General features: G+C 42.1%; 1 protein-coding gene across 1 annotated transcript in view; it reads right to left on the bottom strand.

The window, feature by feature from the left end:
* Positions 1 to 15,861, bottom strand: part of CHN2 (chimerin 2) — a 338,897-nt gene extending 323,036 nt beyond the window's left edge. Inside the window, exon 1 of the mRNA XM_086396433.1 lies at positions 15,730 to 15,861. Within this exon, the coding sequence (XP_086252559.1) occupies positions 15,730 to 15,778 (49 nt within the window). The 5' untranslated portion in view covers positions 15,779 to 15,861. The remainder of the gene's footprint in view (positions 1 to 15,729) is intronic.
* Between the last annotated feature and the right edge of the window lie 438 nt (positions 15,862 to 16,299).

Below are 16,299 nucleotides of genomic sequence, written 5' to 3'. Positions count from 1 at the left end.
CTCTGGGTGCCAAGAAAATACTGCAGATCGGACCTTAAAAGAAAGAACTAGGGAAGACTTAGTTTCAGGATTTGCTTTGCCTCTGTACTCTCATGAATGGCTATTTATTTGAATTTTGTGTGGGGACCCATCTGAGCTGTCCCTTGGGGAGAAGAAAGAGGACAGGCCACAAAGGAGAACCGGTTGTCCTATACACTCATACATGCCTTGGGAGAGCAAAGCCTGCCCATGAAAGTGGCCACCCAGGGACTCCGCTCCCCAAAGACACCATCTAGCCCCACAAGCTCCCCACCAGATCTTCCTCTAACTGACAGGAAGTCTATCTTGCTCTGGGAGTCTCTAAACTTGGGTGAAAAGGAGGATTTCTACAACAACCTGGCACTTAAACCCAGCAGGACTTTTTAAAATGCTCACTGATTGGATTCGCTGTATTGAACTATATGTGGTTCTAGAAAACTTCGTATTTGTAATATTAATATTTTAGAGTGAATCGGATCAAACGCATTTTTTCCTTTACTTGCTCAGTGTGAAAGTAAGCACGGTGAGATGATCTGAGACAGCTGTACCTGTGTAATATTTTAGTCTTCCTAACAGTATTTACAGTACAATACTGTGATCTGACATGATCAAAGGGTGTCAGCTCTTTGATTAGAAACAACAAAAGAGCCAACAGACGATACCCCTGGAAACACTGGCACAGGCATCCATCTAATAGGGCATGGGAGAGAGGAACAGCAGCGTCACTGCGCTGGTAACACTCAGCAGCACCACGTACACAGAGGCAATGTGGGAAACTTGGTTCCCCAATGACCCGCGTTTCAATTGGAGGGCATAAGAGTTGTGCCCTGGGCTTGAAAAGCTGCATAAAAATCCAATTAACTAGTCATGAGAAATGCATTAATTGCTTTGTCCAGCATCAGCAGAGACCTGCTGCTGTTCCTCATTTTTCAGCCAGAGGAGAAAGGACACCATGGTCTCCAGGGGGCACAGAGGAAGAAGGCGTCTGCTGGAGCAGGCAGAGCTGACCCTGTGAACCAGCCACAGAGAACACAATTTTGTGGAACTTTTTCAGATCGAAGACTGGAAGCAGAAAAAGATGAGTGTGTAAATGAAAACGGGAAGAGGGCTATCTCCGTGTGTTGTTGAAGATACCAGTAAATAGAGAGTGAACGTTTCCTATCCGATTACAAGCATCCTATCTGGGAATGACTCGATATTTGTTTTTTTTATGGTCTTTTCACCCTATCTTGCCTATTCTATTCATTTTCTGGCCTTTTCAAAATGATGGGTTTATTGAGATATAATTCATTTACCCTACAATCCACCTCTTTAAAAGTGTACAATTCAGTGACTTTTCATGTAATCACACACAGGTGCAACCATTATCACAATCAATTTTAGAACAACTTCATCACCCTGCAAAGAAACCCATACCCATTAGCAGTCGCTCTGGTTCTTCTCCAATCCCCATGCCCAGCCAAAGGAAATAACGAATCGACTTTCCGTCTCTATGATTTGCCTATTCTGGAGATTTCATATAAGTGGAATCATACAATACATACGATTAAAACAAGTTTTCATTTACTTAATTTTGGCTGTGCTGGGTCTTCATTGCTGGTGCTGGCTTTTCTCTAGTTGCAGCAAGCGGGGGCTACTCTCTAGGTGCAGTGTGCCAGCTTCTCATTGTGTGTTGGTGTTATGGAGCACAGACTCTCGCGTGCAGGCTTCAGTAGTTACGGCATGTGGGCTCAGTAATTTGCAGCTCCCAGGCTCTGGAGCACAGACTCAATAGTTGTGGCACAGGGGCTTAGCTTAGCTGCTCCTCAGCATGTGGGATCTTCCCAGATCAGGGATCTAACCTATGTCTCCTATATTGGCAGGCAGATTCTTTACTGCTGAACTGCCAGGCAAGCCAATATGTGGTCTTTTGTAGCTCAATTCTTTCACTTCATATAATCTTATCAAGGTTCATTTTTGTGGTAGCATGTATATTTTATTCTTTAAAAAAATTTCTTTGTAGGTCTCCCTGCTGAACTCAAGCTTCACTACTTATGTTTCTTGAGTGCTCACTATTCAGCCCTGAAAAGTGCTTGTGAAATACAAATCAAGTTTAAAAAGAAGTCCTGGCTCATAAAAGTCCATGTAATTTTGCTGGGCATCTCCTATTGCAACTAAATGCAAATAATCTATATGAACACTTTAAAAAATACTAATTTTCTAAAAATCATTAAAGGCATGCAGCTAATATGAAACTATGATGAAATTTACATCACTTACAGAGCTGATTTACATACAAGAGATAAAGGAGGGACTATAGCAGCATCCCTTTGATAGACTTGGGACACTGACATATTCATTTACTCAATAACTACTTATGGAGTGCCTAAGTATGTGCACGTGTACTCAGTCACTCAGCCTACTGCATGCCAGACACTGTTCTAGACACTGGGGACAGATTGAACAGAACAGACAAAAAATATCTGCCATCACGGAGCATGTATTTTAGTGATATGGAGTAAGATAATTTAAAGGAAGAAAACCAAGGGAATAAAAAGCAGGAAATTCAAAGTAGTGGTTAGTTTGGAGGGAGGGAATGAAAGAAGACAGAGGAGGGAAGGGACAAGAGCACCAGGAGGATGCAAGGGAATAAAATGTTCCTAGAGTCAAGTAGTAGTTTTTTGTTTTTTAATGAGAGTTACCGTTGTTGCGCTTTGTAACTTGCATGTCTGTTACAGATATTCATTTGCATATACTGATCATTACATCAAATTTGATCTGAGCCACTCCTCTGGACTGGAAAGTATAAACAGTGGCATGCCTTTGGATAAGGGATTTGTCCGGGCTAATTCACAATGTCTATGGGTATATGGGAGGCGCAGTGGAGTCTGACACTGAGTGGAGAAATTCTAAACTTGTGGGATTACGCTGCAAGGTTTTGAAAGGCTTTTGAAGAGAGCACGATAATATATTTAGAAGAGGTTTTTCCAGTTATATTAGATGATCGTGAATTTTGGGTGATCACTTAGCACACAGGAAAGCAATCAACGGAGCATCTATTAGAATGGAAACTTCAAGAGACCAGAGATTTTTCTGTTTTGTTCACAAATTTTTAGTTTTCAAGTTTCTTTCACAGGTATGTTCCCATTTGATTCTACAAGTAATATTAGCCCATTTTTTGGATGAGAAAATGGAAATTCAAGTTAGCACTAATTGGTGCTATTGTTTGGCCATTGGTGCTAGTGTTTGGGCTGAATCTTCAACTTCACGGCACATGATACAAGACACAGCACCCCTGAAGTTCAGGATTTACGTGAACCCACATTTATTCACGAAGTCAAGAACAGACATTAGAAATAAGCCTCAGAGAGTTACATTTAAAGCAACAGAAAGAAATACAAGTCCACTCTGGGAACAGAAAATGGATGGAACTCATTACTAGAAGAAAAGGCACAAGCTAAAACTACATATGCTCTCAGGAACATGTTTACATGAATTCCTAAATGACAGATTTACACTCAGCTATTTATGAAAAATAAGATATCTGCAGGGCATCTCTTCCCTGAAAGACTGCTGTGCATTTTTACAAAATACCCCTTACTGTTATTCCTGGGGTTAGAATATAGAACCAAATAAGTACTATGGCAATTATCATGTTCTTATGACAAATTACATTGTCTAGTTCCAAATCATGTCTTCCGCTCATAATTCCCAAGGATTTGTTGTGGTTATGCTCCTAATCTGAATCTGATATTATTTCAAAAGAGTTGACAAAGCCCCTGTCAAATGTTTTTCCCCCCAAAGAAGAACTCACACTTGATCTTTTTTAAAAAAAAAAAAAAAGCATGTGGGTTAGTTTGCTTAAAACAAACATAGGGCTCTCGCATGGACAAAGTTCAACCCTCAGGCATATGAACATCACATGTAAACAAAACCCTCTGTGCCCAGGTCACTGACAGTACCTTCAACCCTAGGTATTGATCATGAGGGAGATAAGCAGAGGACACTTGGCTTGAATTAACCAGGCCCCCAACCAGAAACTTACGAGCTCACGGACCTTTCTGAAGGAGTCATCATAAGGTTCTCTGCATCAGAAAGTCAGCAAAAGAGTATTATTTACCCAATAAACATGGTTTTACGATCTCACTCTCTGCAGGGACAAACACTGTAAAACAAAATGGCTCACTTTTCTGTAATAAAATGAATTTGAACGAACAACTTAAATCAATATTAGGCAGCCAAATTATATGTATTAATATTTGCACATCATTAGCCAAATCCCAAGTGAATTATTTCATTACTAAAGGTAATGCTAGGTTTGACTTTTCATTTCCATGGGTATTAACTTACATATTTGGTTGAAAATAACTTTTGTTTGAAACCCAATCTACTTCTGCTTCTGTGTGTACACACACACACACACACACAGACATATATCATTATGTATGTGTGTGTATATATACACACATGCATACTCATGGCAAGAAGCTTCAGGTCAAGACAAAATGTGTTCCTTGTTCTCTCAGTTTCTCTTTTCAACTTCACAGCTTTATCACACTGATGGCTTTCTTTGGAAAGAGGGGTATACATAAAACTCACAAATAAATATGTAAAGTCTAGAATCATAGTGAAGCAAAAACCAAAAATAAAAAATAAAGCACAAAACCTATATAAACAAGAAGTGGATGAAAATCTCAACCTGTCCCTCTCAATAGCATTTCATTTCAAAATCACTGTACAGACCCAGCAAAATGATGGACACCTTTCAATGTCTGAGACTAAACCAAAATAGGACATTGAGAATCAGGGTTGAACTAGACGTCAGGGGAGGCAGGGTATGTTTCTGGCCTGGAAAGTGGACCGGATGGCAACTGTGAGAGCCTCTGATCAGTCAATCAGCAGGTTTTGTATGGTAGATTCTGTGACAAAGGCTAGAACATTCCCACTGAAGTTGTCCAGACCAGTAGTACTATCTGGCTCAAATATAATATTAGCCACATATGTAGTTTTAAATATCCTGGCAGCTACATTAAACATTTTCAATAAACAGGTAGAATTAATTTTTTAAAATAAATTTTCTTTAACCTAATATCCAAAAATGTTATCATTTCAACATATAATCAATATAACAAAGTTATTCATAAGACATTTTACCTTCTCTTTGTTTTGTAAACTGTTCAATTCTTATGTGTACTTTACTTTGCAGAGCATCTCAGACTAGCCACATTTCAAGGGCTAAATAGCCCAGGAGGCTGCCATATTGGGTCCTGCAGGTCTAGGTGGAGAATCAGTCCCTTAGAGGTAGCGTTGCAGCCCTCACCCTCTAGTAGATGCCTCAGATTTACCCTCAAAACCATGATCCCTGCTTCCTGCTTATTTGCTGTCCCTTAATTGATCTCACTCAGGTTTATTCTTGAGAAGCAAAATTATTTAAGAAAAAGCACTTTACATCATTAGAGTGGCATTATGTGAAATAACTAGAAAGGGCTAGGTTTGCTTTTCTTGAAGAAGACCGTGCTCAGCCAGGACTGAGGGTAGAGAGGGCAGTGATGGGACATGATGAAGTCTAGGTACTGGGCTTCTGATGAGAAAAGAACTACATAAGGTTATTACCCAAGTGATTCTGTGATTCATACCACCCAAAATTTGTGATCTGAGTTATATCATTAAAGAATAAGCCATGCATGCCACCTGCCTCTGGCTAGTATGGTTTCTGAATCTAGTGGCCGAATCTCAATATCCACCTCTTTCTTGACAGTTGTTTGACATTTTAAAGGTAACCCTCCACCTTTCCATTTTTTGGTTGAACTTGAAGATGGTAACAGAAGTTCAAGAAGGGGAGCCAGTTTCCTTTCCGTAGGAGCTGTCATGTTCCTGAATCTTATTTGCATACATTTCCCCCCAGTTAAAATAAATTCCAAAAGCTAACTTTATTTTCTAAAAATCAGTCTGTTTTCTTTGCCCTGTATGGGCCTTTTGCAGAAGCAAAATACTTCTAGGCAAATGGTTTACTGTGGGTCAGGTTGGTAGAAAATCTCCTTTAAATAGCATATCTTAAATATGCCACTTAGCAACCTCAGTCCACACATTCACAGTTTTCCCATTTTCTTTATGATTTGGGGGAAGAAACACAGTTATAAGATCCAAACTTCTTCTGGATAAAGGCATTTTTCCCTCTTTGAGGATGAAATTACAACTCACTGTGGGTTTATTTCAAAAAGGAGTTGCCATTAAGGAAACAACAGACAATTTTTTAAAAAAGCTTAACTCAAACTTCAGGACTAGTGAGGTTTACAAACATTTTAATTACTTTCCCCAGCATCATATTCCATCTGTCATTCCACAGCTTGCCTCAAAGTTATGAAAAAATTACTTTAAAAAATTTGCAAAATTAGTAAAATACAACCAAAGCAGCACAAGAAGCAAACACAAGAATGCGAGAACACTTTATCAAATTTTATATCCCTAGGTAACTAATTTTACATTAGTAAGGTCCCTATCTTAGACCTACTGACACTGCTGCCCAACAGAATCGTCTATATAACAGTGAAAATGTTCCATTTCTGCACGGTCTAATATGGTAGCCACTAGCCATATGTACTACTGAGCACTTGAAATGTCCCTAGGACAACTGAGGAACTGAATTTTTAAAAAAATTTAAACAGTTATATGTGGTTAGTGGTTACCATATTGGACAGCATAACTATACATATTTAAAGCAGACAAAAGACCACTTAAGTCTCTGCCTCTATGGGCACAAGAGCCTTGAGTTCTAAGGCCCATCAAGAGACTCTGATGTATAGATCAGTCTTATGGACTCTGTGGGAGAGGGAGAGGGTGGGGAGATTTGGGAGAATGGCATTGAAACATGTATAATATCATGTATGAAATGAGTCGCCAGTCCAGGTTCGATGCACGATACTGGATGCTTGGGGCTGGTGCACTGGGATGACCCAGAGGGAGGGTATGGGGAGGGAGGAGGGTTCAGGATGGGGAGCACGGGTATACCTGTGGCAGATTCATTTTAATGTTGGGCAAAACTAATACAATATTGTAAAGTTTAAAAATAAAATTAAAAAAAAATAAAACACAAATCACTTGATGATTTCCTTTTTGGAAAAAATAATTACATAGAATGGCCTTACAAAGTCAGATAAAAAAATATCTGCGAGAAATTCTCTAAGGCTGATACTACTCTTTAGGATGAGCTAGTAAGAAGGATGGAGAATGAATGTTCTGGAAATATGGGTCCATACTACAGTTCAGCTCTACCACCAACTAGCCAAGTGGCACTGGGCAGCCAGTTCCTGGAGTTACTTCGACCCTGATTCTTCCTTATACAAATGCCAGAATCTTCTAAACAACCAAGGTCTGTCTTTGGTCCAAACCTACAATGAAATGTTAAGTCAATCCAGTTCAGGGGGTTAAAAAAAAAAAAAAACAATTCTCAGGCAGAAATTGTGTGTGGTCTATCTGAGCACCTTCTGTAATTTCAGCTCCTTTATATGTTCACTTAAGATATAAACTAAGGAATAGATATTCTGCTGCCTGACGATTCAGAATCTGGGATGATAACAGAACCTGTTATCATCATGAGATAACAGGACTTATATCCTCACACAAAAACAATGCTTCTGTAATGCCCGTGAAGAAAACCAACTGAATGCTAAGTAGCACTTTTCCTTTATTTGCCCCCTTTTTTTTTTACTGAGAAAATTTTCAAACCTTTAGAAAAGTTATAAAAATAGTACAATGAACACCTAATATACCCTTCACCTTGCAAGACTATTCTCAAGTACAGATAAAAGCTCAGTTTCCTAGGTGTTCACTCTACAGAGTACTAACTTGGTAACATCTCCCAGTTCATATTACTCATGAGAATGAGCTTTGGTCAAACTGAGGTGACGGTCTGGATAAGTACTGAGGGCAAGTAAATAAAGCATAAGAATATAACTGTATTTGCTCTGTCAACCATGACATTAAACTCTAATGTCAGCAACTTTTGTGAACAGAGACAGAAACAAACCAGTTCCTCATGTTTCAAAAGGGAAGAGCACACTCTTTAGATCAAGACTTTGCTTCAATCCCATTACCTCAAATCCAATCCCTGTGCCCTCGCAGAACCTATTTCTCTGTTTACAAAATGGGATATAACGTCTACCTCAGAGAAATATGTGAGATGATGTACACAGAACGACGCACAGCAGCCACTCAGTCATGTCAGTTGCTTTTACAGTTTACTAAGCGTTTTCCCAAACAGTATCAGCAAAGACAACCCTGTGGGATATATTTGTCAGATATCGCTATTTCTGATTTACAGCCAAGAGAACTGGGGCTCAGAGATGTTAAGGGAAGGAGAGAGGAAAGAGAGATACTTGGCCTCAAATAAGCAGGCGTGCCGACCAGGTCTGCGGAGGGGATCCTCTATCACCTCTGGGGATGCTCACCTCAACTCCAGGCAACAGGCTGTCACAACTGCAGCTTGCAGCGAGACATGTAAGGCTCAGAGGAGCTAACTTTACCAAAGACCACATAGCTAGCTGGTTGGTTTGGTTAAATATCTGGTCAAAGTGCCTATGTAAAGGGTTTAGGAGCTTTGTAAAGGGTTCAAGGGCCTTGATTAATGGTTTAAGAGTCCTGGTAAAGGGCTTAACAGTTCTGACAGGATTTAAAAGCCTTGGTTAAGAGGATAGGTGCCCCAGCTAAAGGCTTAAATGTCCAGAATCTTCTGATTCCACGTTTAGGGCTCTTCCTACAACATCTAATGAAGGCACATTTCAGAAGGTGGCATCTCTCTCCAGCTCAAGGGAGCAGATTGTTTCTCCAGACCTAGCAGTTCTGCCAGCCCAGTGGCATCCAGCCTCTTTCCTCAACAAAGCATTCTCCTCCACAGGCCACCAGGGCAAGGGGTGACTGGTGGCCTGCACAGTATGTGAGTAATACATATCTCAATTCCAGGAATATAACAATGTCCCCTCTGATCTGGGGTGATGATGACATTTTAAACAAGGTTAGTAATTGAGCACCTTTCTAGAGAATGTCTGTTGGAACTCAGACATTGGGTGATTGAAGATAACACTTTAAACTGCTAAGGTGATTCTGTGAATGGGCTGAAGCTGGGTGACGTGGGTCACTGTTGAAGCAAGGCCATGCTGTCCAGGCCACACTGTCAAGGCCACACTGTAAAGACTATATATGAAGACCGGTCCCCACAAAGGTGTTCAACTTCTAGTAACTGAAGGAAGAGGCAGGTTATTTGCACAATCATCTGGTGAATGGCTCTTCCCTGGTACACACATTCCATCTTCAGACTCAGATGCCAAGTGCCCTGGCAGAGCAGATTGTGTGTGGGTCCAGCATATTCCTACCTGGGTTTCCTCCAACCATGGAGACTTTCAACAAACCTCTGCTTTTCTTAGTAACTTTGAGACACATGAGGAGTGAGCTCTGTCACAGCCCTGAAGCTGCACCACAGATGGACACGTCCATCTTGACCCTGTGACCAGAGTCCATGTGCAAAACAGCACAGCAGCTCCTTTCCCCACTGAGCAAGTGGGAAGAGAGGCAGCAAGGTGCCCCGAGGATTCGGGAACCATTAACAGGAAAGTAGACCAAAGGCAGGGTTTCTGAAACATCTCTAAACAGCAATCTGACCAACATAAAAACACAAGAGAAAAGAAACAGGGAGAAAGAGAGAACAAAGAAGGGAGGAAGGGAGGGAAGGAGCCATTCATTTTGAAAATTCAATGACATATTTCAGGAGCCATGAAATGTGAATACATTCATAAAAGATAAATCATGGATGAGTGACAGCTGCATGCCATTAATCTTAGGTCTATCACTAGGTTCCTTTTGCCTTCTCTATATCTAACTATCTTGGCAGGAATCTTGATCTTCTGGCCAAAAACTCTTCCCCAAACCATACCAAGATGACACTGCTCATGTACAGGTTTTCCAACCCCAAAGTCCGGTTATCTTCACCACTGTGTGAATGCAGGCACCCTGCAGGGGCAGCAGACGGCCCTCGGCAGGACAGACACTTGGCCAAGCCCCAGGTGGCAGTGCAAAGGACACTGCCCAGTGAAGCCCTGCATAGACTGGCCTGGAAAACACTGGGGGTTTGCATCCCCCCAAAGCTGACCCCCAAAGAGAAGGTCATTCAGAACTCTTCATGGGATTAGTGGGAGCAGGGGAGGCATCTGGCATTTTAGCAAAAGTACACAGATCAGTGGGCCCTTGTCAAACACTGCAAAAAAAGCTGTTATGCCTAGGAAGAGCTGCCTTTCCTCTCAGATTCTATATCACTGGGTTCATCTCAGGTTGATTTCCCTGGTGGCTCAGATGGTAAAGTGTCTGCCTACAATGTGGTAGACCCAGGTTCGATCCCTGGGTTGGGAAGATCCTCTAGGGAAGGAAATGGCAACCCACCCCAGTACTCTTGCCTGGAAAATCCCACGGTCAGAGAAGTGTGGTAGGCTACAGTCCACGGGGTCACAAAGAGTCGGACACAACTGAGCGGCTTCACTTTCACTTTCATCTCAGGTACCACAGAGGACAGTGAGAATCTAGTAAGTTAAAATGAGGTGTGGAAAGGTCACCAGAAAAACAGCAGAAAAACAATAGCTTTCATCAGTAAATGATTTCTCTCAGGGGATTAATTCTCAGCTTTGCAATTTGTCAAATTTGCAATGTTTTTGAAATTGCAACTTTTTGTGCACAATTTAAAATAAAAGTGACCAAATCCTCCTGCCATTCTAGGTAATTGAGATTAAATTACCAGCAATTAACATTAAAACAAAGGTAAAGATATTTGGCTTACACATAATTGAATATTTCTGAAGTTTAAAGGTGTAGAAGACTTCTCAATGTGAACTTCTCTGTTTCAACAAAGATATCCTGTTTTGCAGTATCAGATCCATGGAGTTTCTAATTACACGTATATAAGTCCTGGCAGCATGATTACAGTTCAGTTTTGCCTTCTGAATCTAGGAATGTGAAAGATTTGTATATGCTACTGGTTGTGAGTCGTCAATAACAAGTAATGAAAATTCCTATTTATCATTTCTAGGATCAACACCAGTTTGACAGGAGAAAATGGCATTAGTCCCTTGGCCTGAATTACTGTTGTAAAGAATCTGGAAAAACAAATCCCTCAGTCCATTCAGGAATGTTCTTTTCCCAATTAAAGTTTCAAAGACTGCACATAACACTGAGTTTTACTTTTTTCTATTAATATTTGCATTTTAATTTCAAAAGTCCATGTCAATTTCATTTCTATAATCCAGTCCATTTATATTCTCAAAATCTTAACTTCTTATCCCAAGAATCCTTTTGATATTTAATTTTTTACCTTGTTCAGTTACTGAAAAACATCTAAAAGTTTCTTTATCTTTTTTTTTTTTCAAAGTTTCTTTATCTAATACTTTACTTGAGTTGATTTTTCTTCTTCTTTTTTTAAATTTATTTTTTAGTTAAAGGATAATTACTTTATAGAATTTTGTTGGTTCCTTCTAAACATCACCATGAATCAGCCATAGGTATACATACAGGGTCTCTGTAACAACCTAGAGGGGTTGGGTGGGGATGCAGATGAGAGGGAGGTTCAAGAGGGAGGGGACATATGTATACCTATGGTTGATTTTTTTTTTCTTCTGTCTGTGAAATTATCCATTTGGTGATCATATAAGTAATACGCAAAAAGTTCTTATTTCAATTATAAAAGCAAATCTGACTCAAGATCATTAAGAAAAGTATTTTTCAAATCAACAATTGTTTATTTCAGAATATAATCAAGTACCACAGGCTAGATTAAAAGCTTAAGGATAGGGATTCCGCCCCCCTCCCCACCCCCAATTTAAAATAATAAAGGTTATCAACCCCTCCTGCCAATCTAGGTGATTGAGAAATTTAATTACCAGCAGTTATCATTAAAACAAAGTCAAAGCAATTTCTTTTATACATAACTGAATATTCCAGAAGCAAATTTCTAAAGAGTTCTCAGAAAATGTATTTAAAAATTAATTTTAACCTGATTATTTCATCTGTTGTGTCCCAGCTGGTAATGTAGAATAAATGAGATGCGTAGGCGATGTGGTCCACCAATAGCAAGTAAGAACACATTTACAGGAAAATCAGATAATGTTAGGCTTAATAATGAATAAACTGTTACATTTTTACTCTTCACACAAACCCATCCAAACGTAAACCTCCCACAGCTATTCCTCTAAGAGAAGTTTACCCATGGTATTCTATTCGAGTTTACCTCTCCATGTGCTGGAGACTACAAAATCAACTGTTCCCTTCTTAGTGCTCAACTGCTCAAATATATCCTGAGGTGTGGAGAGCTGTACCATCAAACCCACTGCTACCTGAACAGAAAGAAATCCTCCCACAGCAGCAGCCTTGAGTGCTCTGGCAGCTCCATGATTGAGGCTGTTGATGGGCCTATAAGCATAACTGTCCAGAGAAGAGGAACCACCAAAAAAAACAGATGAATAGCCCTAAGAAGGGAGCTGAAAATTAGGCTATGAACTTCCCTATCTCCAGGCCTTTGCCTAAGATTGTCCCGCTCCCTAAAATGCCTTTCCTGCTCTCTGTTTTCTGAAAACATCCCACTCATCCTTCAAGGCCCAAGTCATAAGTCACCCCTACTGACCCCTCACAACTGAGGTCATCCGTCTCCTCCCTGTACTCTCCTCCCCATAACTCATTTTCTCAAAATAGAATACAGATGGTCGTTTGTCCATCTCTGCTGCTGGATGGGGAGGGAAAGGGTCTTGATTCATCTTTCTATTCCAAACACTTGTGATTATGCCTGAAGCCTAAAGAAACTTAATAAATGCTTGTTTAATGGAGCTCAAACCTCAAGACCAAATCTAACATGCAGTGCAAGAGGCAGATTTGATATGTGTTGGACTCACTTCTGTACCTAAAGTCTGAGCCAGAGAAAGCTTTTATTTTTTCCTTCCTCCAAGGAACAAACTTTATTCCCACTGAGCAAACATTAAATGCCACACCCTATGCTAAATGTTCTATACACATTACCTCATTTAATCTCCGTGACATTCTTATGAAATAGTTCCTATTATTAGCATTAGATGAGGAAACTGAGGCTTGGAAAAGTTAAATAACACACCCCAACTTATCCACTGGCGGAGCCAAACTCAAGGACAATATCACAAAACTTCAGAGCTAGAGGGGTATGTGTGTTCGTCATTTAGTAGGGTCCGAATCTTTGCAACTCCATGCACCATAATCTGCCTGGCTCCTCTGTCCATGGAATTCTCCAGGCAAGGATACTGGAGTGGGTTTCCATTTCCTTCTCCAGGAGATCTTCCTGACTAAGGACTGAACCTGGGTCTCCTCCATGGCAGGCAGATTCTCTACCATCTGAGCCACCAGGGAAGCTCTAAAGAATCCTTAAATTATTTTCCTCACTTAACCTCCTTGAAGCGGAGACTGAGGCCAACCTGAGGCCTGGCACATAGTAGGTCCACCTACTATGGAAAAAACGGTGATTAATAGACTGATGAAGTGCCCTCTTTCTCAGACTCTGACCTTTGCCTGAGAACCCAGCTGCCATCACAAACAAGCTCTAATCTTTCCTGCCCAACACTTCTCACAGGTGTGAATTGCTTGTGTTTTCTGAATTATTCATGATCCACATGATGGTAAGTGTGCTTAAAAAGAGAATTCTGGTTCTCATATTTTTCAAGACAAAGTGCCTGATTAAGTGGTGAATTAGCCAATATAACCTCATGGGCTAGGTTGATTCATATTAAATGACATATCCCTGCCCACTTTTTGAATCTCAGCTTTCCTGTTATCTCTCTGTTTTCATTAGGATTTAAAACAGTGGTAAATAAAGCAAAAAATAGAATAGAACCTTCACATGCATCTCTATCCTATCTACAAAGCAATCAACGTCATCTAAAGCTTATACAGTGCTGCTTCAAACCCATGTATTCTTCCTAAGGCTGAGTTAGGTTTTTCAATAAGGGTCCTTAAGCTTACGGAGATTTTTCATCAAGATCTGAAAATTCGGACGCCACAGCACCTGTAATTTATACACCAGTAAATCATATGATAATACTGCCTTATTGTCCTTTCTCTTGTCTTCTTTCCCTTCATTACCACTCTCCCACCAGTTCATCTTGTGGGCCATTTTCAAAGAGGGGTAACCATATGCTAACCATAAGCCAACATCACTGTATTTTAAATTCAATGTTAGTCAACCAAAATGAATTGAAAAGCAGCATCAGTGGTTTGAGGATACTAAAAATAAGCTGTAGCATTTGCTGAGTTCTCAGAATTAAAACCACAGGCGGTCAACTTGTTGCTGCTCTTAATAAGATATGACTGTTCTGCCCCATTGGCTGCTACTACCAGAAACTTCGACTACCTCATACACATAACAACACTGTGCTTTGCATCAGTTGGTAATGATCAAGAAAGGAAGTGCTATTTCACTGGAACTAAAACCTGCCAAAAAAGATAATAGATGACTTTCAAGTAATCACCTTGTTCCATGTCGCAACTGCACCTTAGTCAAATCACCTTGCATTTATGATTTAATTAGTCACACATCTAGAGATAGGGTTCCTTAATGCCTGGCTTGCTGTCCAATGCCTCCAATAGAACGTTTCTTTCTCTGAGTTTAATTTTTGGAGTAATAATTTAAAGCGGACACACAATAGAAATTAATACAATATTGATATATTGAGCATTTCCATTAGGACTTCAAGACCTTCTTGACCCCTGAATACTGTAAACTACAGTAAATGTCTTGTCAGCTATCCCTTTAGGGTTTGTCATTAAAGTTTTCAATGACCAGAGCGGTAGAAGCATTCTACCTAATGCATCATCCTGATTAGAAACCTGTCATACTCAGAATCCAGAGGGTCTGCTTCTATTGATTCCTACTCCTTCAGATTCATTAGCGACTTCTTCTCTTCAATTAGACCCGCTGATCAGCCATAGAAAAGCTGAAAGAAGCCCTTCCTTCGCTCAGCCACACTTGAAAGAAAAAAAAAAAAAATGTATGCCTGGAAAGTAAAATTACCAAACGTATTCTAAGAGGCCACAGAGGACAATCACACACACACACACACACACACACACCCCTGAAACTGGGCAAATGGTCAAAGGCTGGGCTTGACCGCCGGTCCCTGACTTCAATCAGAACCAGAATGACAGAATCCCTGTATTATCCCTATCTCAAGTCCATACACCAAGCGTGCGTCTCCACGGAGCTAATTTCTGAAACAAACAAAGAAAATGAAGTATGCGAAGAGCGAGGGTTTGCTCCCCCTTGCCTTGAATCTGGGCATCCAGTGGAATGGGCACCGCACACAGCCAGAGGGTCGGGGCGCCCAGCGGCACCCTCACCTTCCCCGACCCGCCAGCCCTGGTTCAGCGGCGCTAGAAAGTGCGAGCCCGCCCTGCTCGCCTCGCTTCTTGCCTACTGCTCCACAAATCCCCAAACACCCCACTTCTGCACACCAAGGGCGCCCCCGCTCTCCCACCTCTGTGCTGTCAGACTCCAGGCGCGAAGGTGCTGTGGGCGCCCAAGGGTGCCGGCCAGCCAAACAAGTGTCACAGCGGCCGCCTGCCCTCACTCCGGGAGAGCGAGCAGAACGGCCACAGGTAGGCTCTCTCCATCCCAGAGTGCGGGGCGCGGGCAGGGGGCGAGAGACCCAGCGGGGCAGCCGCTCCCGATGGGCTGAAACTCACCAGAGGACACCGAGGAGCCGGACAGGCTGGAGTTGCTAGACGCTGCCATCTCCGTGCGCCCCACGCGACGCTTCTCGCTCAGCCCCGGAGCGGACGCCGCCGCCGCTGCCCTGGCCCGGACGCTCGCAGCCTCCGCGGCCCCCAGCCCATGGCAAAGTCCGGGGGACGCTCAGAAAGCACCAGCCTCCGGACTCTGCCTGCACTTCCTGCTCCGCCAGATGACGCGCTGCTGCCGCCGCTATTTATTTGTGGTTTCCGTCCCTCTCGGCGCCTTCGCACGCTGTTCTCCGGGTGCCGGGGGTAGGTGGGAGCGGAGGGAGGCCGAGGGGCGGCCGGAGCGGACGAATCGTGCCTCCAGCCCAGCCTCAGCTGCGGTCCGCGCTCCACAGCGCGCGGCTGGGGCCCGGGCTCCCGGGCGGCCCAGAGTCCCTCCACCAGCTCCCCGCACCCTCCCCGTGGGCTCCCGCCTCTCCGGCGGCACTTCAAGCTGCCCGGGCAAAGGCAGAGGGAGACGGACAGACAGAGCGACCTCCCCCTTCTCCCTCCGCCCCAACTCCTCTCGCGCGCACA

The sequence above is a fragment of the Bos grunniens genome, chromosome 4, assembly GCF_055505025.1.
Source record: "Bos grunniens cultivar Pamir isolate PY7600 chromosome 4, Bosgru_T2T1.0, whole genome shotgun sequence".
Classification (NCBI taxonomy): domain Eukaryota; kingdom Metazoa; phylum Chordata; class Mammalia; order Artiodactyla; family Bovidae; genus Bos; species Bos grunniens.
This window is presented reverse-complemented; position numbering and strand designations above follow the sequence as displayed.